Here is a 27722-nt window from a genome sequence, read left to right as displayed (position 1 = left end):
TATTATTTCATTCCTTTTATCCCCTACTAGATATTGGTTCCAACATTTCCGTCACATTGTGATCTTTTAACCACATTTCTTTCTTTCGTTGTAGGTAATTGTTAGATGATTGCATTTGTCTGAATTTAGCATAATACTCAGCATGTGGCAATGTATTATAAAAATCCCAATTCAAATTTTCCACTTTATTGTCTTTTGTTCTGTTTCGTAAAACCTCTTCTAAACAGTCCAACACAACATGGTCCCGATTGATATCAAATTTGTTTGCAAACAACTCCTCTCTGTGCGCTAGCCAAGGTAAATCACCGGATTCGTACACGCAAATACCTCTTATATAATGTCCTCGGCATCTAGACTTATCCCAACTCCAAATAACAGCACGCGACAAGAAAGAAGCCGTGGGATTTTTTGCTTTTTTGTGAAATCCACCAGGTGTCCATGGTAGAGTGTTCAATGTTGCCCAGGCGCTTTCTTCAGGGGCGTATGTTCCGTTCAGCCATTTTAAAAACATTCTTGCGATATTGTCGGTCAAAATAAAATCTACAAAAGGTCTTGAAAACGCGCCATAAGCTGAGCCTTTGCTCATTTGGAATCGTTTGATAAAGGAATGTTTTAAATTGTTAGTTTTGTGTATAGAATTGCCTTTGATCACGTGCTCCTTCGTGTATCTTTGTTGCATAATGAATGGATACTCATAAGATTCTATATCGTTAGCGCCATTCAATCTTTGCAATATTTTAACAATTTCTAAATTCGTTTTTAATGGAAATTCTTGTCCCGTTAAATTAATGTAATATTTCCAATTTTTCTTTGATTTTGACACAATTCTCATACATTCAACTTCAGCTTCGACTAAATTAATACTAGAATATACAACTTCTATACGATTTTCAACAATAAATATGTTATCAAAACAATTTCCCACTTTCTGTATCAAGTTGAAAGTTTCTTCTTTTGATTTTTTGTCAACGTAAATACAATAAACATTATGTGGTCGGTATATATTTCGAAGCAACTGTTCGGCTTGTTCGGGACTGGTGTGCATTTTTATAGCAAACGCCAAGGGAAATTCCAGCTCTTCTTTGAAGATTGTTTTATTATCTGTTACATAATTGTGTGCGATTTTCAAAGCATTACAATTTTCTACTAGGTTTCTTAGTTGACATTTATTCCCTGTTTTATTATGTTTTATGTATCCTGAAGCCTTCATAAGCTCCTCACGTTCACCCATCACTAATTTTATACAATTTATATGTTTAGGAATGCATGTTGTAGGAGGGTCAATGGCTTTTTGTTTCTGAATGTCTGAATAAAAACCTCTTAAATAAGTTTTAGAAATCTGGTCTTTAAATTGAATGCAGCATGTGGCATGATTTATTCCTCCAAAAACCAGACAAAATAATATGGATAAAGATAGACACACAACCAATATCTTCCTCCTGTTTTTATTGTAAAAATCAAATTGTTTCTTCAATGATGACAAAAACATAATTTCTGACCGTTTTTAAAATGTAATTTTCAGGTTAGTGGTCTAACGTTTATTTTGTCTTCATACAATGATATAGGTTTTTGCACGTATTCCCTTTTTTGCTCAGCTGTAAGTCATTTGCGGTTTCATTGGCATACCAACGCTTCATCGAAGCACTCCTTTTAATTATTTATTACACGACTAATTTACATATCTGTGCTATAATATCTGTTATCTTATTGCCATTTCCTTCTGAAAATAAACAAATAGAACTCTTTATAATGAATATTTGGTCAAGGCTAATTGATGAGTTGCCCGATTTTTTTTTAAGACAACCGTTATTTATATACTAGCTTTAAAAACATACTATTAATTTTGTTTGTCTGTTAAAACCTGCATTATATTTATGTGAAGTATTTATTATTGTAACAAAACAGCAACCTAAGACCCCAAAAAAAACGAATATTCTACAGTTGAACATTCAGTCTACAACTATAGAACTTTTAATCGCCACCAGCCTTAATTGTATGGGCTTTGCTCATTGTTGAAGGCCGTACGGTGACCTATAGTTGTTAATTCCTGTGTCATTTGGTCTTATGTGGAGAGTTGTCTAATTGGCAATCATACCACATCTTCTTTTTTTATATTAACAATTAAACGCAGCATGGACCATCAAAGATCTGCCTAACGCACGATTTGGTTGCCTTGTTGTAGCGTGTTCCCCTCGAATGCAGGTTGTTCGATGGTTTTATGCTTGACCTGGTCAATTAAAATCATCGTAAAATTTGCATTTCAAATTGCTCTAAGTCTTTTTCAAGGCCAACTAATTGTATTCGGATAGGTTATCATGTTGTCCTGCGGAATAGTACCCTGCAAATTAATACGTTAAAAATCCAATCTGTGTCGGTCTAATTCATAGAAGATTCAAATTCACTGAAGGTTTCAAATTCACTGAAGGTTTCAAATTCATATAACATAAAATTTAATCCTGAATTTCACCCGATGTACTCCGTGTTTCCCAGTTTCTCCGCCTGACGAGTCGTCCGTTTGGGTGTTGAAATGTAATGATACATGAATCAAATTATTGAAAGAGACGTTAGATTGTATTTGACAACTTAGATATTTTGAGTAAATTGACCCTTTTTCAAAAATGTTATATTAATACAATTGCATTCCTGAAAGCATGTGCAGAGTTAAGAGCTCAGACTTTTTTAATTATTAATTCTGTATAACGGGGTCAGTATAACACATAGACCGTTACAAAGTAATTTGGTTAAGTACCTATAAATCATTACAAATTCAAAGAAGGGTTCACAGAAAACACTTAATCTCAGATAAAATCTCAATCAAAAAGTCATTGGCATCTACACGAGAAGATTATTAAATGAAAAAAGGCTAAGACACATTTTCATAATATAGTAGACACGTTTATGCTGGAAAAACCAAACAGCGATCAATTAGTAAGATCAAACTACCCACATCATACACTTTATTATATACATTTTTCATACATGACGTTGTTATCAATTAAACCTCTGGTCAATCTAGTCTTTGATTCCATAAAGATATTGGGTAACAATATTTGCAATAAAAACGTAATGCGCGTTTTATCATTCTGCGCACAGATGTGTTTTAAGTTCAAAACGTTTTGACATGAAGCTATATGCATCATTATTGCCGATTATATCTTATTTATGTATTTATTTCGGTATTGGATATACATGTTTAATTATAGCATGTAAAACTAATGTATGTAAGAATGAAGAATTATTAATATTAATGTACTAAAAACTTGAACATTAACCTAGAGAACGTAAAAATATAAAGACAAAAAGGACATTTGAGTTAATATACATCATATATCAGACAGACAAATATTCCATGAAATACTTGAAAAAGATCAATGCATCAGAGAACAGAACTTTTCATCTTTAAGGATAAAGGAAGACTTCAAAGTGGCACTGAGGAAACTTATGCTAAGTTCACACGTAATTCGAATTCGATTCGCATTAACTAATTCGAATTAGTTTAATTCGCATTCGAAACGTTTTGCGTCTTATGCTGAGTTCACACGTAATTCGAATTCGATTCGCATTAACATATAGTTTAATTCGCATTCGAAATGTTTTACGTCCTAACGTTAATTCTTATTCGAATTACAATGCGCGTCAAATTCGCTTTACTGTCCAAACGACGTTAACTTTTAATTCGTATTGACAAAAGCGTATTTCTAATGCGAATTAGATAATTCGAATTAGCCAATTCGAATCAATTCGAATTAAAAAACAGGAGTGTGTGAACGCGACCGGCGAATTCGATTCGCATTCGATTCGAATTCATTTCGAATTAAATGTACGTGTGAACGAGGCATTAGATTGTTCATTTTTTTTTTTGGAAAGAACTAATCAAAGATTATCACTTTATATTAAAACATGTGTTCAAATTATTTAAGGAATGACTGTAATATTTTTTCTGTCTATGAAGAAATAACATAAAAAATTTGGTGCACACTGAATAACGCGCGTAGCGGGTTATTTAACAGTGTTCACCACATTTCTTATGTTATTTCGAATAGACAGAAAAACTATTACAGTCATTTCTTATAATTTATTCTAACTTCCATTTTAAACCGTAGAAAACCATGAAAAAACGTTGATGACGTCACGGTCACATGACTTAATTATGTATATGTGCTCATAACAAAATAACGTCAGCCAATCAGAAGACGCGTTACATCCAAAATTAAATTAAATATAAATTAAGCGACAGAAACTCTGATATAGCGATGTCATACAGATTTAAAATCTGTTGATATTAACATTTTTATGAATTTTTAGATTTATTAAACATTTATCTACGACTGAACTAATTTTTTTTTCTTTGTTTAAGAATTATGTGTTGGTTGAAAAGAATAATTTCGTCAAAACTTTCCAACTCAAGAGGATTTAAAACTTAGTATAACCCTTCACTAGAATGCTGGACTAGTGAAGAAAATTGTTGACAGTATGCAATATAGTGTTGAATTAAAAAAAAAATGATTATGTTACCCTCTATATATGTTTTGTTCGGTTGCTGTCTCACTAATGAACATATCAAATCTCCTTTTATATTCACAAAAGAACCAATATTTAAATTAATTATATTTTTAATTTAGAAGCAAATCTTATTTCAGATAGATTAAAAAATTGGAAAAAATCTAAATTGAATATCCATTAATTTGTTTATCAGCTTATATAAAGTTATATACAATAACAAAAATAATAAAAAAAAACCAACAATATTATGGTCTATGGTTTCAGTGTAACATTTGTCTTGAAGAAAACTTAATATATAAAATGTACAAATTTTTCATGTATCTCTTGTGGAATAATTTGTACATGTACAAAACATTTCTTAAATTCTGATGCGATACAATTTTCTATTTTACATATACTTTTTCCCTTTGGATATACGTTTTGTGTTATTTAATTTTTTTTGCATCTTAAAAGTTAATGAAGTTAAATATATAAGGAGAATGCATGAACAGGAAATGATTTTAAACCAATTGAATAGATAATCTCCGAAATATTTTAGTGACCATAATTATGACTGTGTCTACTACAGAATAATATTTAGAGAATGTGAGTGCGGGTTGTGATACATCGTATCTAGAGTACAAATACATAGCTTTATCAGTCAATAGTATTCTAATTAATCAGTTGAATTTAGATTTTCATTGATTAAAATATTCTAGGGAAATCATACTGGAATCATTATTATTCGTTTCTTTCAAAGACTGAGAATTTAAAGTGAAATAGCGTATTTGAAAAATATAACCAGCAGACACTTGTAAATTATCATACTCGTTTTAATTTTAAATTAGGAATTTGAAGATTTTGAAGAAAAAAACACCAACTAAATCTGCGTCCGATATGTTTATGTCAATATCCTATATATCAGGACTGCTCTGAATTTTTTTATCTCGAATACCAAAATTGTACCTAGTACACTGAATAATGTCATTGTTTTGCCGCAATTGAACGCAAATTTCATTTGTTGTCACGATAGATTTTTTGTTTGATCAAAATATTTTCATGAATTTGTTGACAAATATGTTTTTGAATTAACTTGAGGATTAATTACAACAATTTCTACCTCCGAGTATGACAAATATGACACGTTGAAACTATTTATATTTCCTTTCTAAGAAATATATGAAATATGTGAAAATACCATTTATGTAGTATTTTGATTATAAATATTTCATTGACAATTAAAAACAAAAGTATATAATCAAATGATTTCTTACCTGATATCAGTATATTTACTTTTAACGTAAACACGCAGTTTCAAAACAGACACATGTCATTATCTAATGAGCCAAACACGTGCATGCATGTTGGTGTTTCTTAATGATATATATGATATAGAATCACTATTCTTAGTTTATGAAGTATTTTAAGGAGCAATTGATGTGGTTCATGCATGAAGAATTTCCAGAACAAGCAAGAAAAGATTGACTGAATTCGTGATATTTTACGACTACCGTATTTTATTACTAAAGATTTTTTAACATCCGGAGATGTTTTATATCATCGTGATATTGTTTTGTAGAAACACGTGTGCAGGTTATTGATCTAATGAACTATTGAAGCAGGACATATGTACTTGACCAAAATTTTATAAGCGTATATTACGCTTAAATAGTTTCAAAATTTAGTGTTGCTAAGTACAAGAGAGCCAGACCTTTTAATTAAATCACTGTGACCAATGATTCAAAGAGCAAATCATTGTTCGGAAATCAAACGAAAAGAAACATTGGAGAATACCAAGGCTCCCTGTAAAAAGGTGCACATGTTAAACGGGCACTAAATTTAGCTGTCAAATTCATATTCACGAATTTGACTCAAACTCTCATATTTGATTTATTACAATATAAAACATTTAACCAAATTACAAAAAAAGTCTAAAATAAACAATATACCGGACATGGGTTCGATAATATGTAGCTTCGTTTCATGTGTAGTTTGTCTATACGCCATCTAATTAATTTTCGAGTTGACTTCCGAATACCTACGATTGCAAATACAAGCGATATACACATACATATAGATATAAATTATATACAATATATATGTACATTGTCGGAAAATATATTTTTTATATAAAATGTATTTGTATGAGCTTTAGAAACAGGACGAAAAGCGAGGCTCTGCCGAGATTTTCTCCTGTTTCGTAGCGAGTACAAATAAATTACCCGACAATGTACATATATTGTTTTTTATCCTGAAATTACTCCCAACATTTCCAACTTATCATTGTCTCTAATTTCTCAAAGAAATCGACATAGTTGAAACGCGGACCGCGAAGAGGATCCTAAAATGAATTGATTAGGAAACATTCATGTTAGCGCTTGCTCAACGTGAAAGTGGGGTAACAGGAGACTTTATTTGTACAAGCAAAAATTGATTTGTATACCTGTTATTTGTACTATAGTTGTCGACATTCTTTTCCTTTAAATAACTAAACACGCAAAATGCATGGAGTATCCATCTCTTGCATGCAAGTGAATAATTCATTATCGATGATTCTTAGCTTATTTTGACAAAGTTTAACCATACGTGCTGCTAAAAGCTATATATTATTTCACTGTTTCACTTTCATTAATAATTGAACAAAAAAAATAATTGTATTTTATTTTTTTTTTTACATATCTCGCATCTAGGGTCCCTTTTATAGTACGGTGACAAATAAGGTAACTTAGAAAATTTAATGGACCGAAATACCTCATGGCTGATTTTGGTCTTATTTTGTAGATAAATATACTATCCTTTGATTAAGGCATGTCGTAGAGTGCCAAAGTGGTGCTGATTTTTGAAAACTGCGTTCAAAGGTCAAAAGGGGGGATTTTAAAAAATTGCAAATTTTAGACATTTTGGACAATTACTCGGTAGTCTCTCATGTTAACTGAGATTTTTTTCGATGGAAGCATGCGCTAAGCATGCTCCACAAATACAGCTAGTCATATTTATGTCTGATTACCAGATATAAGTGATACGTACCCTCGCTTGCAACATGTACGAAAATGAAATAAATATCTTTATATACGGAAATTATCGACAAAAATATTCATAATTAAGATTTAGCTATGCAATAATATATGGCCACATATAAAGATATTTTTGGGAAAGTTTTGTTAAAATGCCATAAAGAACAGAGGAGAAATAAGAACTGTAAAGTTTACACTCTGTCCATGGTGTTATGGAAAAAAAATGATGAAATTCTTTTCTGATTATTTAAACTTAAAAGGATGTAAGAACTATAAAAATGAGTCCTCATGTTCATGAAACTATAGTACATGAAGTTTGTTTTTATTTTAATAAATAAATCGGTACTAGACCAATTGCACATTGAGAAGATGTGTCCCCCCTTTTTTAAATTTTATATAAAACAACAACAGACAAGGTTGTCGTTTGTTGATGTGGTTCATAAATGTTTCTCGTTTCTAGTTTTTATATAGATTATACCATTGCATTGGATTAACACTAGTCAATTTTTGGAGACCTTACTGTTCGGTACGAGCCAAGGCTACGTTTTGAAGACGGTACTTTGACCTTTAATGGTTAAATGACCTTGATGTCTCATTGGAACTCATACTCTTCTTATATCTATAAACAATGGAATGTATAGCAGACTTGAAAGCCCGATATATATGTAAATAAAGATTCACATGGATATTACGCTTCAGAAGTTGCTGTCAATGTATAATTATAATACACTATCACTAGACATCAATATGCACATCAATTTGAAAAGGTAACGTAATACTAGAGAGAAAAAAGAGGATGTCTTTGTATGGCGTCGACAATACTCATGAGTTTATTCAGATCACCATGTACTGATTGACCATTGCTTCTGGGATCATTTGATCCGCGGTGAAGTGATTTTCACTCCAAAATATGTGTCAATATAAGCAACAGCTAGAATGACAAATGTTGATACATGCATGTTTTTCCCCACCCTTGTTATTGTCTTCTTTTGCCAATTTCGATTGTAGAAGACGTATTAGATTCTGTAAGAGCGCCGCAAGTTTCTGTTGGTGTGCCAGACATCCTACCACCATTTGAAATAAACCTTATTGTCTCTTTGACGCCTTTAATAGCTGACTATGTGGTATGGGATATTCTCATTGTTGAAGGTCGTGCGGTAACCTATAGTTGTTAATATCTGTGTCATTTTAATCTCTTGTGAAGAGTTATTCCATTGGCAATCATACCACATCTGCTTTTTATATACACCAATGTCCGATGTAAGGAAAGGGGTGGGCTCCCGCTGACATGTACAACATCGCCACATTCTCGTTTGAATTGTTTTATTTTTGTCAATTCGGGCCCTTTATTGCCGACTATGCGGTAAGGGCTTTGCTTATTGTTAAAGGCCGTACGGTGACCTATAGTAGTAAATATATGTGTAATTTTTTGTCTTTTGTGGCGATTTTTCGAATTGGCAATCATACCACAATCATTTTGTTATGGTTTTAAAGCAGTCATTGGCCAAATCTCAATATCAGTTACTGCTGTACCATTTTACATAAAGACTTTGGACAGTACCAATACCATATTTTTGATCAGGGGTGTACTAGTTCTTCATAAAGGAATATCACACACTCAGCCTGAGCATACATTTCCGTTCAGTATCAAATAAGAGTGCATTGTAATTATTATCCATTTGAAAAAATTGTCATCTACTAACCAGGCAAATATTAAATATAATATAAAAAATATTTACCAGAGAGGTTGGAATTCATTGTAAAGATAGAAATGATTTGAAATCTCGAACGATCATAAACATCTTTTTACATATTTTTTTTTCACAAAATACAATATCTGTAAACAAAATTAATGTAAATGTCACAAGCTATACGACAACGAACATGTTTTTTTCTTTCTTTCGCTAACAAATCATCCTGTAGACTTAATGAATGAAGACATGCTGTACTGTAGTATTTGAAAAGCAACATCATGTCCCGATTAATTTAAAACATCAGAAGCAAATGATTTTTTATTTCATCAAATAGTTGCAAATAAGTGCAAGCTGAATGTTGAAGCGGCTTGTCCTTGAAGTTATTTATTACGAGTAAAATCACCACAAGATGGCCTGCCTGATAATTTGCGTCACTGATTTAAAACAATATTGGCACACACAAATAACTCAACATACCTTAATTGCTTAGCTTGTTGTATAACTTTTGTCTCCAGAATAGACATTTTATACCAGTCATTGTAATGCCATGAAGCGTGTTTTAACGAAAGTTGATTCATCGTTACACGCATGGTTTTTCTCTCTCACTAATTCAAATGCATGATCATGTTTTCTTCTTGGACATGTAAAGGCTTAATAACATGGTCTAAGATACTCTATTTGTTCTTATTAAGGGGGTCTCATTGGGGGGTTCTGATCCCGGATCCCGCTTACTGGTTTGTCAGATTCCTGTATCCCGCTTAATTACACTATATACGTATTCTAAGCAATTCTCTTTTTGTTTGTAAATTCCCGTGTCCCGATAGACTTTCCCGTTTTCACGGCACAATAATTTGACTTTCACGTTTCACGCTTACTTAAAATACGCAATCCCGTGTCACGCTTAGACCCGAATGAGACCCACTATTGAATTGAATTAACACCGACAATAATTTTCCGGAATTGTTCGGATGTGTTTCAATGTGGTTTAAAATTAGTATTTTCGAAAAACAAGAATAAAAGCACCTCAAAAGTTATTAAACCTTAGCATCTGTACCTATTCAAGCACATCGACACAACTATTGATACAAATATATATTCTTTTTTATAAAACTTAGGAAAATGCATATTAAAGTCATTGCATTTCATATGATAGGGATAAATAGGAAAGGGGAACGTTACATGAATCATTGAGGTGAAAATTGAGTAGTAATACTGCTATGTGATGAGTTTTATAAAAATGCTCGTAAAAGTTGATTTTTATGTTCTATCAAACTTTTATATATCAAAACTTCTTAAGTATTGGTTGTTTCACTATATTTTGTGAAAATTTACTATTGGTAATATACATAAGAAATGTAATAGACTTTGATAGACGGTAAGATTGACAAAAATGTTACATACATTTGAAAATCGTCCCAATTCACTCAATTTATATGTTCATATGATATTAAAGTTTGATGTCAAATAAAAGCTGATACATCACTCTTTCATATGATACCAAATTTGTTTATGATATCTTCAATCGGGAATTAATTATAAGCGTTCTCGTGTTTGAAAATGAAAATGAAAAAAATCAGAAAATCTCACTTTTACACGATTTTACAAAAAAAACTGCACCGTGGGAAAACTCTACGACAGGGCTAAAATGAAAGTATAATGTTTATCTTCATGTGAATTTTCAGCCGTGAGGTATTTCGGTCCATTAAACTCCTTAACTAAGCGACTTTTCCCGATTTGTCACTCCACTATTAGGAAAATGAACACAACCAAATAATTGACTGCGATATAAAAGAAAAATACGGTGATGTTATCTTTAGACATCTCCCGTTTCCGCAAAAAAAAAAAAACGAAAAAACCTTAGCTATGAAGTATCGACGTGTAAGTTCAGCTATGAGGGTCGTATTCGTTTGCAACCACGTTCGGTTCAATTTGGAAAATCTTTCACTATTCACCATAACCTAACTTCCCAAAAGAAATCTAAATGTCCCGCTCTACTTCTGATTGATCCCGTTCTGACTTCTAACATTCCTATCGCATATATATTCATATATATATAAAGTGAATTGGTAGTAAACAGCAAATACACTTTATTTTTAGTATATTCATGTTCATAGTATACAGAAAAACTGAAAACAAAAAAGTATACAGAAAAACTGAAAACAAAAAAGTATACAGAAAAACTGAAAACAAAAAATAACGGATTTTGGAAAAAGGGGGAGGGCTAAAAAATTGTCCTGTCTCCACGGTACCCGCAGGCTAAGACTTTTATGCCGTGCTTGCAGTCATAATTCCAGTCGAAAAATCCTTTAGGAAAATTCATTCTTCAATAATGTATATATATGCTTCATCACGCACTAGGCCCGAGAACACAGTTATTTCTTTTAGACAATAAATTCAAATTAAAAAAATCGCACCTGCTCTTAGATCTTTCTCAAAAAGATTTTTACAGCGTAGTGTACTACCAGTGAGACAAATAATATTAAAATTGTAGACACTTCTACCAGCTCTAACTCAAAATATTGATACAATTCAGTTTGACAGCTTCAGACGTGAAAAAATTTGACCTTTTTGAACTGGACCAAATCACTACTTAATGTAAAGATTCAGTACCCAATTTTTTTTAACATGTAATAACATCCCCCTACTTAATATTTCATTCATTTAATATCAAGAAATAAATTGGAAAAGTGTATCAAATAAAACATGCAAGTTATACACTGTTTACACTAGGGACTATATTCGAAAACCAAAGGACGATAGCTGTGTCCTTGGACCACTAAACTCCAGCGATTTCGCAGGTGTGTTCTAGTACTTATATATACATATATATATATATATATATATATATATAAAGGACAACATGTATATATGGACAATAACTCCTAAAAGTATGACAGTATGTTCTTGTTTAATTTAAACGATTGAAATATAAACATACCATTCCATGTATTTAAAGCCAGTAGAAAGTACATGTAATAATTTAATAAGAGTGAAATTTCAAGATTGAATTACGAGATAAACACGTGCAAGTTTTAAAATGATTAACTACTAAAATTGAAATTAATATCAAAATGAATAAGCATCTGCTGGCATCGCACGAAATTTACAAACAAGGTAAGAAGGGGGTAAGTCGGCGGAGTGCGTGTATCTCGAATCACATGATAACAAAATCAGTCGGATTTTTCTGGCATAGCAGCAAACATGACAAAACCAATAAATTTCTAAAGAATATCAAATGTCGAAATTATGTAATTTCTGAATAAATGACAAAAAGTAAAATAGCTAACAGTTGTTATTGTGCATATTTACTGTCACTCAGTACATGTATTTCGAAACCAAAATAAAGTAACGTCTACCGAGGCAATTATAGATTACCTTCTTCGCATGAACATGTGTTTTTGAAAAAAACCCACTAAATATGGTCGACAATCCTCAGTCTGTACAGGCTTAAGAATAATCATTGTTAAAACAAGTTTTTTACAATGCAAATGTGTCTTCTTTTTTTTGGGGTATCTGATAGAGTTTCACTTATGCTGTATTCAAATATTTAGTGGTCAACCTCTTCAACATGTTCAATCTGACCATTGTCACGTTTCAATAAAAGTCAAGATTTAAGAGAAAACTTTTCATTTTCGAAATGCTCTTAACCGCGATTCTTCTGATTGGTGTTACCTACATGTATATAATGTGCTGCCAGCTGTGAAAACACCGTTTCCTGAAACAGTTTTTACACAAGCCCATCGTTTAAAGAGAGAAGTATACGGGGTTTATACCACACTTGATCGTTGATTTCGTCCTTATCTTTAGCCCTTGGGTCTGTTGACTAGACGCAGAGAGGAGGTTGGAGCATGATGTCAGGCTTCGTAATATTTAGCTAAACAATTATCACAAATTGATTTTTAAGAGATCCCTTGTTTTTAAATTTCTCAACGTATTTCGTGCAATGTATAAGAATCTTCATATTATATTTAAAGTTCGTCTTTAACATGCCTGAAATATGTGCCACTGGGCGTTAAGCAATCAACAATCAATCAATTTATTAATAACTGGGCGTTAAGCAATCAACAACCAATCAATTTATAAACTAATCAATTATAGTTGATTGCTTAACGACCAGTGGCACATATTTCAAGCATGTGAAGTATCGTGAGCTTTAATAAACTAGCATATTATTAATTTATATAATATGATTCTTTTCTCTGGCACCAGCAGGCTTATAACTGTTTATTACCTGATTGCAAGTGTTTATGATGAATAACGTTTAACGAGAGTTTCCGGTTAGAGATTATATCTAATTTATATACACTGTGCGACAGGAGTCGATTGAAAGCATTTTAAGCATGTATATTATGTAATACGTTATTTACGCATGTTCATCTAAATTAGTGCGGTGACAGAAGTGTAAAAAGTCGTCTAGATCGCGAGTTTAATCTCCCCAAATAACACACGGCTAAAAATGGTCTTAACTTAAAGACAAATAAGTCTTTTTTAGTTTTTGCCCTGTCGTCAGAATTTCGTACGGTCACTTTTTTCTAAAAAGTCGTTTTAATGACTGGTAGTATATTGGAGAGTTTCAACCCCCCTTTTTCAAAATGAAAAAAAAATGTTTATGTTTGCTTATATTTAATTGAAATAGTTTTTCCTGAAGCTATTTTTATATGTCAAATATTCCATTCAGTATTTTATTTTCTTCTAATCTATAAAATTTGCGAAGTTTAGACTATTTAAAATTGAGGTAATTTTAATTGCAAATTCAGACTCAAACTTTAGTTCCCTCTTCATAGTAGTAATAAAAAATATCCCATAATATTTTAAGCATATAATATTTAATAAAACAAATTAGTGATAAAAATTTCGAAACCAAAATATGAAAAAAACCTTAAGAAATCAATGAAAAAAGAATGGAGTAAAAATCTTCAATTTCTTCACGGAACTCAATCACTTGTCTTCCGTCACATTTTGTGTATTAGTCAATAATTTGCTCTCAAATGATATATGAAATTACTACCTTTTCGCTATTATATACACATATTTTCTATTAAAGTGCACTGATATATGCCACATACTTTGTTTGTATATGTTTATATTCTATGTTTTTTCGTTATAAAACATCAAATATACTTTATCAGAAAAGTCTTACTGTAAAATCAAAATAATTGACGGATAGTTTCAGTAACTATTCCGTGATATGTCAAGTCCTTTGTAACTTGCTCTATTTAGTTCAAAGAAAAGACAAAAGTCGTTACATTTTATGCAGTGCATAATAAGCCAAAAAAAAACCTCGATTAAAATTTTGAGTCAATTTACCAGTTTAGGGAAGTCGATTTTTGTATCTTCATTGCATAAAAGATTGAATGAGGTGAACATCAAGCTGTTTCATGCAATAGCTGTTAATTTAAAGAAGAACTCCGTGCAGGCAGTTTATCATCGTTCATGCTACAAAACTTACACAAGTAAACATATTTGTTCCCCCTTTTAGAGCGAGGAAGCTTCTAGTCTAATATTTAATGACGACATACAATTATCTGACTGTTGTCCCTCAGTTTCGGGTATTTGTACACGTTCTAGAATGCAGTCGTTCAACTGGAGCGCTTGTATATTTTGTTGCAACAAAACATTTTAGAAAGATAAAAAAAAATACTCAAGTTTGAATCAGATGAGCGTATTAAAAATGTTTTATCCGTGTCAGATAAAGTTAAAGCTGAAATAGTTTCCCGTCCATCTTTTAAACTTCAATCACTCTGTCAATTTGGTTGCATTACAAATTATTTGCTAAAAACGTAAAAAAAATCCAAACCCGTGGAAGCAGATATCTCAAAACACGATACTGCTTTTAGTAATTTTATTTTGGCTATTGACAACGATTTAATGGTCATTCCTCATGACACCGTTACTCGATAACTATAGATCATTTCTTCCGGCTGATTCTAATTTAAAATATTCTACATGTAAAATGCAGTCTAAACTAATTTATTTCTATAGAAATTCAGTTGTCAAACAACTTCAACAAGTTCAAGGCAAATATAACATAATATTTAGTAGCAAAATAACTATTTAAGATGCCATATAAGCTTCTAGTCAATTGAAAACTGACCTCAAAATCTCAATGTCTACTGAAATAGACACAAATAACGGACAGATATTTCATTCCGCTGCAAGTTTACTTAGAAAAGACATCGAAACTCTAAAGAAGACTACCCAACTTCGGATGAATTGTCTCTTCCTTCTGAATTCAGCCAATGCCTTCGTATTTATTGCAATTCATTCTATGGTTACTCAATGAAAATGCATACAGCCAAGACTATTCTCAGGAAATGGCACCAGAGAAATTGTGGAAATGCTAAGCAATTGTTGATGCAATCGTTTTTGTTTTACTCCTTTTCATTTAGGATTGGCTTTACAAATGTACCATGAGTTTGGTTCAAAACAACTTGTTGAAACATTGAATGCCAATGGATTTTATGCTACTTAAGGTAAAGTGCGACGCTATCTAATGCGTTGCCAACCATGAAATTGAGCGAATTCAAGATAGTGTGTACGTCTCGTATAATGTTTCCCCAGCATCTTTGCTGACAAGCATATGGATGTCATCACACCTTCCTAAACCCCCTTTTAGATCTCCTTTAAAATCTTGGATTGATAGGGATGGTTTGAAGCTGGTATTTTTTTAGGAACAAATGTCTTCGGACTTCCTACAATACCTTGTCTGTACTCAAAATAACGTGTTTGCTTTGAGCAGAACCTTTCATGTGCAGACCTGTGGCCATGAGTGAAATGTGTAGAAATATTAAAACAGGTCTTGTGACAGTTGATGAAAATAAAGATGATGGAGATAACGGTTGATTTGGTATAAAGCTTGTTGCACTGGTACACACGGTTCCAGTCCCGAGGTTAGGGGAGTGTTGGCGTGCCCTTAAAAAAGTTAAACCCCGCCATTATCTGTATGTGTCTGTTTCAAGTCACGAGACGGTAATGCAGTGTTTGTCGTTTTTATCTATATACTATATTTTTTTCTTTCTTATTTATTTTGTACATTAATCAGGTCGTTAGATTTTTTGTTTGTTTTACATTATTCATTTCGGGAATTGAAGACTATGCAGTATGAATTTTACTCATTGTTGAAGCCCGTACGGGACCTATAATTGTTTTATGTCTCATTTGGAGAGTTATCTCATTTGCAATCATATCACATCTTCTTTTTTTATATGGAATACTTTTGAAGTTTGGGGTACGTTGCAAGGGAAAAAAGGGGGATATAGTTACAAAACCTATAATGTAATAGATATTAACCAGAGTTAAATACACAACAAAAGATAATACTATGGGAGCAGTAATAATTGTGAAAAAAAACAAAACCAACGAGTAGTCTATAAAACAAAACTGAAGTATCCGCAAATTCAATTTGAGGTCATATTTGACTGTAGTGTTCTATGGCTTTGGTTTGATGACTCACCCACTATGATAGTTTAAAAAATAATTTTAAAGTATTGTCCTGCATGACACTTGATTTTTACCTGAAATTGATATTTTTCATAAGGTTAAGGTGCTTTAAACATTTTATAGGTTGAAAACTTGATTTTTGAAGTTTTGTTTATAAAACGTCGTTTTAGGATTTTTTTTTATAAAAAAATCTCAATGATTAAGGTTTATGTATAAAAACAAACATTACTAAAGCCAAAACAGTATCATTTGTATATATTAAGTAGAGTTTAGAAATAGAAAAAAAATGTCAAAATTGAAACCCTCCCAAACTTTCACAGATTTTTACATATGACTTTTGACCTCAATTTAAAAAAAATGTGACCATATCAAGTCCCTGACGACAGGCATATTATTATAGTACACGATTTCTTCTTTCCAATGATATATTATGTAGGTGTGTGTTCGGTGGGGAGATTAAATTCCAAAAAATCTGCCTTCAGTCACCGCACTAAATATGCTGCTATCAACTCTCGTTAACTGAAGATGAATGTATTTGTACTAAGTATAGATTAAGGCGCTTTGTATAATGGAACAATTATTTTTCTTAAAAGAATTTTCTTTAAATTGGAAATGAGTGCAAGAAACAGTTTTAGATTACAAATATAAGAAGAAGAAAACAAACCTCATCAATAAATACCAGTCCCATAATTTTGTACGCAAAAACGCACAAAATATTCATCAGTGACGCTCAAATAATTAAAAAAAAATAAGTTAAAATGCCTAATATAGTACTGAAATGAAGCGCATATAAAAACCCAAAATGTCGAAATGATTAGTCAAAAACATCTTAATTAAAGAATATTTTTCTAAGTAACTTTTAAAGTCATTATCATTGCTCTTTCTCGACAAAAAAAAAAGCAAAAAAAAAAAAAAAAAAACACATATAGGAACATATAACCTAAATTAAAACTTTCAAAATAGACCATCCCCTTATCCTAAAAAATGAGTAGCCCCCCCCCTTTTTTTAAAAGAAAAACCAAGGTATAAACGTAAATAAGTTCCTGATCCAGTAGGGCTCCCATCCTGCTAATCTTTTTGAACGCCTTTGATACGTCAGTTATGGTGATTATATAATATTAATACCGCCCTTTTTCTGGTACATCCTCTTATCCTAAAACCCTGAACTAAATTAAAGTTTGAAACGATAATATTTCCAAAGTGTTCACAAAAGGCACATTATATAGCAAACAAAAACAAACATCATTAATATACATTATGAAAGTAAATCTATAAACAAAGTGTGCGTTCTCATTAAACAAAAGATCAAAATACACTTATAAAAAAATTATCACTTTTAATATCACAATGAAAAAAAAAAATCATCTTTCAGTTTTTACATAATCTTTCTTCTCTTGGCATTTTTAGATATATTTTTTCCTTTTCTTTTAATAAAATCTGTTATCTTTTTTATTCTCTCTCTTGTAGTCGTAAGTGAGGAATATTACTTCAATGTGTCCGTCTAACATGTCTAACACATGTTTTACATATGAAAACCAAGGAATACAATCACAGATCCAAGATGTTGAGACCAAACAAAGGATTCTTCGACAAAAGCATGAATGTCACCAGAATATAATCTTATTTGATACTATATAGATGGAAATTTAATACTAGTATAAAGTTCCAGAGGAAGTCTTCCCAAATCAACCCTTGCTTCTACACTTTTAATGAACCTTTTCTAACTGTTCATGTTTATTTACAAAACTTCATTGATATTACTTTTCTATAGGTGTGTTACGAATTAGATTAAAAGGACAAAAAATGTAACTGAAACCATTTAAACAGTTTGTAAACGTGTATTACATTCTGCTTTGTTTTTTTATATTACAAAAATGTAGAACCTTAAACTAAACATAAGTTTCCAGAGATAGAAGCATTATGAAATAAATGCTATCATATATAATATTGAAGTAATACAAGAGGTAAAAGATAAAAAAAAAAAATACCGAACTTTTAAGAGATAAACTTCATTACCTATCTAATTTATCTTATTATAGAAACAACAGCTAACTAAGATTTTATTACAATTTTTTAATTTAGAATTACTTTACCGACTGAAATATTTCTGTACTATTTATAATTATTTGCCTAACCTACGTGTCTCTGATATGTATACATGTATATTAGAGTTGAAAGAAATTATATAATCGCTTTTATACTTATATCAACTGATGTTCAAATAAAATGCAGTTTTAAAAACAGACACGTTGAATTAGTATAATTAAGTAGGCAGGCGCATATACTTGTATTTTGCTCTTACATAATCATTCAATTTCTGCAAAAAACAACAAAGAACGTTTAAATATTTATTCTGCTAATCCAATGTATACGTATATGACATATCTTGTTCCTGAGTAAGTCTAACAAACATTCTCAATTTATGATAAATCTTTGAATTTGTTCTATGTCGCTAATTAAAATGTCTTATGAGGGTATTTTTCGAAGGTCCTCACTTTGTTTTAGATATTTGCGCTTTCCCATTTCATCACAGAGTTTGTAGCTTTTGATTAGGGTATTGCTCTTATTAGCGTAAGAGTGTATTCTATTTTACGGTTATAGAAGTAGTTACACTACAGAAACTTTGAACTTGAACCTATTTGTTCTAAATTTTATTCCATATCATTGGCCATTTTCATAAAGCCAATAACCGCAATTTTGGGAAATTGTGGCAAATTTGAGTATCAATTTTATCCCCAAAAAAAAGTCCGATCAAAGATATCGATAACGAAAACCATAACTATGATAGAAGTGAAATATTATCTTTCAGGTATAAATCAATTTATATTGGTCAGCGATGGCGTTCGATGCAAAACTTGTCAATTTCGATTCTGTGAGTGAAAAGTAAAAACAGAAATACCGAGCTTCGAGGAAAATTCTAAAGGGAAAGTCCCTAAGTAAATGGCAAAATCAAGAGCTTAATTACAAATATATGAAACGAACGGATAACAACCAGTGGCGGATACGGGGGGGGGGGGGGGGGGGGGTGTTGTTCCGGGGGTTGGAACCCCCTTTATTTTGACCGATCAATGCATTTGAATTGGAGCATATAGTTAGAACCCCCCCCCCCCCCCCTACATTGTGTTTGCCTTTGTCGAAAATGTTGGTTTTAACCGAGTAGGATTGAAACAAATGTAGGGGAAGCTGACTTTACTATTATTAAAGTTGCGATCCACAGAGATTCAAATATATAGTCAACATTCATGTCACTACCAGATGCAATCATTATTATTTATCACTATTATTGTAATTATTGTCATCATTATCATACTTAAGATTGCAAACAACACTTAGGACATCGATTTGATAATCCGCTAAAGATAGCTTTGATGTACGTGTACAGACAGTTTGTAAGACTCTCCTTAGATTATTCTTATTCATAAGCATGATGACTGTGTATTACCATAGGATATCGTGTTGCAAATAGTTGAAAGATTCGTCAGACTTTTGAACTCAAGGTCACAATAACGGATTTAAGGACATATTCATGTCATGAACTAATTTACGTATTCTTTTTTTTTAAGTTTATTTCTTCATATAGGCGACTGATATTCAGCATGTTCAGGAAATGTGTGCAACAATTCAAGACCATACAGCGAGTTTTGACCGCTGACCTTTGACATTCAAGGTTACATTTATATTTTGTTTGTTTTGTTTTTCACCCAAAAACAACAACATATATGTTTGTGAACAATGACAGGACTGTTCAGGACAGCTTATGATTCGGTTCTTTCAAAGTTTGGGTTAAGTCTCTAACGCTGCATATAACAATTTAGAAACAGATCAAGGCTCCGTGTTGAACTCTGAGGCGTTGAAGACCGTTCTTTGACCTATAATGGTTTACTTGTATTAATTGAGACTTGGACGCGTACAGAGAGTTGTCTTATTGGCACCTTATAAATATTTAAATATAATTATATTCATTGCAAAAATTCAGTAGCGAATTCAAAAACTTATTACACCATTTTAATGAAATTTAAAAGCTCTAGTTTATATGATTGTTAAACAAAAACATGACAAAAACCAAGTGTATAAAGGATATTTGCCCAGATGCAAATGCAAATGATAATAATTTCATAAATTTTGTAAATAATCATCTGATATTTCACATAGTGCAAATTGCTATCACTCACATTCGATAAACGTTACGTAACAGTGAGAAGACTAAAAGTCGAGTTACATGAAACAGACGGAGACGTGGACATATATATAATATACAACTCTCATATATAACTATAAACTTATGGCACAGGTGCCAACTTGTCAGTATTTATTAATGAAAAAGCACTTTTAAAAAAAAGTAAAGCGTATAATCTGACATGCTGGAAATTGACTGTAAAGATTATGACGTATACGACATGACTGTCAATAAAAACTCAGACAAGTACAAAAAGGGCAAGGACGTACACGGAACGTACAAATGTACATGTAGGCCACGTACGACACCAACAATAATATAATATAAAGCTATGCGAATCCAGTATGAAAAATGTGAAACAAATCAATGCCAATGTCATATAATATTACATGTATTATTATGTCTGTGAATGCATATACAATGTAGATTTCAAAACCGAAACAAAATGCAGGAAACTACATTGATTCGAAAGAGAGTGTTAGTAGGGAGTCAATACTAGCAACAACAACAAAAAAATAGCCAACCACACTTAAGCTGAAAAAAAAAAAACTAAAAAAAAAACCTGATGTTCGCCCATGTTTTTCTGTTGTCTAAAAGATCATCCAGCAGGAATGAACACCTTTTTAGTATGCATAATGACTTTATGTAGGAGCTTTTAAAGACAAACGCAAAAAATGCAACATTATCCTCTATATCTTTCCTTTCTTCTTTATTGCATGATGATGTACTTTAAATGAACAATGCAATGGAGTCTTACTATGTGTACTACTGTCCCAGTAAAATAAATGATACAATACATGCAGTTAAGTCTGCATCGCCTGCAATTGAGTTCTTGTTGAGTAAGTGTTGCTCACACTTTAGTGTCCTGTGTAACGCGTTGGTGTTGCTCGTTCCAATTGTGCCTTTGTGGTTTTTATTTTTTTCTCCATGTTGTCTTGTTTTTATTTGACTTTGTGATGGCATCCTTTACACCTTCTCTTGTTTCTATCCTGGACAGATGTTTATTTTGGATTATATCTATATTAAAACTGAAGTGTGTTTCAAATTTACTTTCTATGTATAAAAACTCAAAGTTTCCCCTAGTAAATAAATGTTAAAGAGATATCAAAGATACAAAAATCAACACCAAATTCTCAAAAGACAAAATATCAATACCAAATTCTGAAAAAGACAAAAACCACTATGACATACATGTAAAAAAAGACAACTATTGACACATTTCCGGACAATAGCCAGGCACATGAACATGCAGTCGAGATACATAATTATATTGGGATACTGATTAATGGATCAATTAAAAGTTAACAAAAGCTTACATTAGAATCATGGAAAATCCCCCCCTCCCCCCCCCCCCCCCCACCACCAAAAAAAAAAACAAAAAAAACCTGAACTCTATCAAAAAGGTTTATGTACATAATAAAAACTAAAACTGATGGAAAAGTAACAAAATTACAAAAAACAGTTGTTAGCTGTCACTACAATGATTAAAGTATTGGACTCTACACTGTGATACATCTATGATTAACATACACCATAAAGCAACATGCTTTTAGGGTAAAATCTTAATCCATGTTTTAATAGAATCTCAAAAAGAGGCGAATTTAGTAGTTTATGCAGATTTGTCTTATTCTAATTCCAAAAAGTTTGAAGATTAGTTTAATCCTCATATGGAAGACAACAGCCAAAAATCAATGTTTTCAACTGGTGAAGGCCGAGCTCTTTTACTGTTTCGTTCCAAGTATAAAATTAAAAGGGATGTTTCATCCCTTAACGAACCCCAAATTGTGAAGAAAGTGACTAGGTCGTAAGTCATCCTTGGATAGCGAAGATGGACTTTAACTATACATAGCACGAAATCAGCTTTATCATGCAATCAGCCAACTATTGTACAAATAACAGATTTTGTTTTCTTTGTACTTAAAAAGTTCCTTGTTGTCCCGCTTTAATGTGGAGCAAGCGGTATAATGTCAATACTGTTTTTGTGTTAAGTCAAGTTCATTTTAGGGTTTTTTTTTGCGGTTCGCGTTTAAACTATGTCGATTTGTTTTAATAATTGAAGACAATGATTTAGATTTTTTTTTTAAAATAACTAAAGTTTCAAGTGTAAATTTCAGGATGAAAAAAAATAAACGTACATTGTCGGAAATTATAAAATGTATTTGCTTCGCTTTTTGTCCTGTTTCTAAAGCTCATAACTAATAAATGCTATATTTACGGACAATGTGCATATATTGTATATAATATTTTAATCCTTTGTTAGTTAGATAAAGATTACAGGAAGTGTTCTAGTTGAGAAGTGATCTAGTTGCAGTATAACTTTTTGTGTCTTTCTTCGTAGATCTAGATAAACATGACAATTCTTGAGTACGAAAGACAGGCTATGATATATAACATATCCCATTTACAGAAATGAAATGAAAAACAGCTTACCAGCAATGATTTCAGTAGTTTTCAGCAGCTATATGGTATTATCACTATGCTAATTTCCTCCACATACGCTTTTGTCCGGAATAAGATGACTAAATTTTCAGGAGAAAAGTCTGTCTTATAAATCAAATCTATTGTAATATTATCCTATGCTTTCTCATGATATTACATACTTATAATTAAGTTTATATAAGATAAGTATTTCTTTCAGACATGAAAACGTAATTTTTACTTATTTTCAATGCAGTGTTGCACATCCAGATTGTATGATTAGCCAGTGGCCATTACATTGTAAGATTAATGTAAAACTGACAAAGCGAACAACAATTTATATACATTAATCAGATGAACCCTCTTTACGTGTAAAAACCTCTGTTTTCTTGTTACTGTAACACACATAATATGTATGATCATAAATCCTTTTTATATACTGAACGAGGATTTTCGTTAGACTGAATTAACAAAGTACAAAGTATATGAAATATTCAGAAGTGGGAGAACATTTATTATCATTGGAAATAAGTTTTGTCAAAATGTACGTTAAATTTCTCTTGAAAAACAAATTATCAACGGGCAAGATATGTGGAACAGTAAATTTTTACCAGACGCATTTTGCTAATTTATGAACATTGTATCAGTCGAAGTCTCAACTTCCGTCTCCCATCACTGTGTGCAAAAATGTATGAAAGAAACAAACTTGAACTAAAATATGCCAATTCAATTGTACACCAAAAGAAAAATAATAAATATTCAGTGGAAATATCTACAAAATACATTTTATTTTTAATTTGTTTTCTACTATCCTGTAATTTATTCTGTGTTGATCTTTTTTTAAATTTTTTTGTTGTAAATTTCCTTTTGTTTTGAAATTTACTTAGACAAATGCATCACGCAGTTAAAATGTTCATATTCTTTTTATTTCATACATTTGATTTTGATTGTATTTAAAAAAAAATAATGTTAATGCATGTGTATTATTATGTTTGTTTATTAACTGTAGAAGACTTTTGTAAGCTGTAATACTTGTGGCTGATCATTTTGTGCATTTCGCAATAAAATATGTTCAAACCATCTAATTAAAAACTAAATCCAAACGTATTGATATATAACTAAAAATGTGCTGCAAATAACATCTATGATTTATTAAACACAAAGAATACCTATGCGTTTTATTATACAAGGTACACAATTTTGCTTCAAGTATTGGTTGGTATACATTTATTTAAAGGTCCGATATTTCAGGTTCATCAGACGAAAGATTTTGACCACTTTTTAAACACTTAAGTGTCTATTTCATTTGATTCAATTAGTTTATGTGAAAGATTTTAACTGATTTAGTCATTAAAAACGATCCGATTCAAGCTCAAATTTAAAAAAAAATCTACCAAATATGACGAAAAATGTCACTTTTCAGATGTTTTTTGTCAAAAATGAAAGTATCCGCATCCGTGTTCATCCTCAACCTTTATATTTGTTATGTTTTATCATCAAATACAACTTACATTTCAATATTAAGGATGAACACGAATGCGGCCACTTTCGTTTTACACGGAAACCGTCTAAAATTTAACTAAAATGCTAGAATTGTGAAGATTTCAGTAATTTACCATGACTCCATGGTGCTACTAGTCGATATATGTGCATGGTATTGTCAAAAACAGCCCATATTTTTGTAGCATAAGCATTCTTCTGTCCAATAAATAATTAAAAGTTTAAATTTTAACAATTTTGAAAAACTGCTATATTTTGGGGCCAAAAAGGGTCTTTTACTGGACCTACTACTTTGTCTCGATTTGACAATGTCATCAGGATCTGCTTAACCTTCCGGAGCACCTAAGATCAACCCTAGTTTTTGGTGGGGTTCGTGTTACATATTCTTTAGTTTTCTATGTTGTGTCATGTGTACTATTGTTTGTCTGTTTGTCTTTTTCATTTTCAGCCATAGCGTTGTCAGTTTATTTTCGATTTTTGAGTTTGACTGTGCATCTGATATCTTTCGTCCCTCTTTTATTATCCTTTTTTCTTTTTCTTTTAATATTATGTTAATATAATAATATACAGCTATGATTATTTTAATAAAACAACCCACAGCACAGACAGGAGCATGCAGGGGCCTGGTTTTCGAAAGTATAAGATATGTCATAAGATATATCTTAGGACATATTTTGTGATCATCTTATGACTATCATATGATATGTCATAGGATGTAAATCAAAGTTGTCTTAAGAGAGTCATAGCTATGATGCTCTTATGACTGTCATAAGTGAACATTATTTTCTATTATTTAAAATAATTATTAAAAAGTGATAAATATAAAAATGAAAATGAAAAGTATGAACATATTAATTATTTACCATTCTTAATATTTACGAATATTTTATTTTTTTCGTTATAATGAACATGAAATTTTATACAAAAAGGAATTGAAATATGAGTGGATAACTTGTTTAAATTTAGTTTGTAATATATAATAAATCTTGAACTTCGCTTTCGTGTATTACCATACATGCATTGTTATTTAACTGTGAATACTTTAAGATTCGGTACATCGAGTACCCGCTTAACGAAATGCCCGTGCACATCACTAATAAAGTACTATTAAATATACTAGGAACGAAATAATATGTATATTTATTATACAAAACCATGAGTAAGAAAAGAATTCAATATTGTATGTCGCAGGCAGGAGATTCAAATTTTAATTTACGTAGGTGACTAAGAACAATCAGATCTTTACTGATTAGCTAACTGAGAAACACAACATATATTTTTTATTGCAATTAACATGAAATTATACATGAAAAGTAATTAAAATTTTAGTTGACAATCATAAGACCATCATAAGTCATGTCGCAAGGGGTCTTAAGTTTACGACATAAGTTATGACAAATCGTAACTTGGGACACTTTCGAAAACATATCTTACGACTATGACATGTCCTAAGACCATCATAAGACATGTCTTAGTCATAAGATACTTTCGAAAACCAGGGGTGGTGTTCTCTACGGAAGCGTATTAGCGCCACACATTTTTTTTTTTTATTTTTCTTCTTATGTTTGCGTTGTAACGCAAACCTTTGCGATATAACGCAAACCTTTGCGTTTAACGCAAACCTTTGCGATATAACACAAAGGTTAGCGTTATAACGCAAACCTTTGCGTTTAACGCAAACCTTTTGCGTTATAACGCAAACCTTTGCGATATAACGCAAACCTTTGCGTTACAACGCAAACCTTTGCGTTATAACGCAAACCTTTTGCGTTATAACGCAAACCTTTGCGTTACAACGAAAACCTTTGCGTTAAACGCAAACATTTACGTTACAACGCAAACCTTTGCGTTATAACGCAAACATTTGCGATATAACGCAAACCTTTGCGTTATAACGCAAACTTTGTTTTATCTTATTTCTTATTTAAGATTCAAAGGAAACAGTAGTTATTAATGGAGGAGGCTGTGTATAATAAAATTTATCACCTTTGTAGTAATTGCAAAGTAAACTGCTTGAATAATTAGATCATATCAATGACTAATAATGAGCAGAATAATATAAGAAGATGTGGTATGAGTGCCAATAAGAAAACTCTCCATCTAAGTCACTATTCGTAAAAGTAAACCATCATAGGCCGAATTACGGTCTTCAACACGGAGCATTGGCTCACACTAAACAACAAACTATAAAGGTCCTCAAAAACGATATCCAAGTTACTACTAGTATATATATTACAAAGAAAATTGAGTAAATTGAGGTTATACCTAAGAAAAAAATCAACCCTGCTAATATAGCTATAGCCGAATATAAATATACTTCCAAAGTAAGCTCTCGTTTGAGAACTGTGTAAAGTAGGTTACATTCAAACAAGCTACCCTTTGGCAATAAATGTATAGAATGAAGATGTTTTATTAATAAAATTATGTTCTCTCTATTCAAATTGCTACCCAAGCATCTTAAAAATACTTCATTATATTGAAATGAAAATTCAATGACTTTCTATCAAAGAATCTTGATCATATTCTGAGATTTAAAAAAAAATGTTTCCTTATTAATAATTCATTTTAAAGCAAAAAGATTATTTTGTCTATTTGACTTGGAGGTTTCACAATTGTATGACATTATTTTTGATCTTTCAATTTTAATATGACTATATACTATATCTATTTTCTTGTTAAATTATATACTTTTCTGATGCACAAATCAGTCTTAATTTATGTATAATTGCACTTCAATTATTCCATTATTCCTATGCATATTTATTATAATGATTTGGCCTTGTATGTTTCTTTTTTTATCTACTAGTAAATCACATCCGAAATGAATGACAGACGGACATATATACAAAACTTAATGAATAATTGAAATAAAGATGTTTGCGTTATAACATAGGAAGAAAAATAAAAAAAAAAAATGTGTGGCGCTAATACGCTTCCGTACTAATACGCTTCCGTAGTTCTCGAAAGTATCCTAAGATTCGTCCTAAGTCATGATAG

General features: G+C 31.4%; 1 protein-coding gene across 2 annotated transcripts; it reads right to left on the bottom strand.

Annotated features, from left to right (window-relative positions):
* LOC143075613 (beta-1,3-galactosyl-O-glycosyl-glycoprotein beta-1,6-N-acetylglucosaminyltransferase-like) lies at nt 1-23504 on the bottom strand. 2 transcript variants are annotated; one of them, XM_076251096.1, is made up of 2 exons: nt 23238-23504; nt 1-1720 (listed from the first exon to the last, which is right to left on the bottom strand). In XM_076251096.1, the coding sequence occupies exon 2, from the start codon at nt 1487-1489 to the stop codon at nt 17-19; it is 1473 nt and encodes a 490-aa protein (XP_076107211.1). In that variant the 5' UTR covers nt 1490-1720; nt 23238-23504; the 3' UTR covers nt 1-16. The 2 variants fall into 2 exon arrangements, with proteins under 2 accessions (XP_076107211.1, XP_076107210.1); XM_076251095.1 differs by lacking the exon at nt 23238-23504 and adding an exon at nt 5757-5911.
* Nucleotides 23505-27722: the final 4218 nt, after the last annotated feature.

The sequence above is a fragment of the Mytilus galloprovincialis genome, chromosome 5 (assembly GCF_965363235.1).
Source record: "Mytilus galloprovincialis chromosome 5, xbMytGall1.hap1.1, whole genome shotgun sequence".
Lineage (NCBI taxonomy): Eukaryota > Metazoa > Mollusca > Bivalvia > Mytilida > Mytilidae > Mytilus > Mytilus galloprovincialis.
This window is presented reverse-complemented; position numbering and strand designations above follow the sequence as displayed.

Bases quoted from the DNA above. Each gene is read 5' to 3' on its own strand.
- LOC143075613 (XM_076251096.1), bottom strand. From the start codon at position 1,489: ATGTTTTTGTCATCATTGAAGAAACAATTTGATTTTTACAATAAAAAC.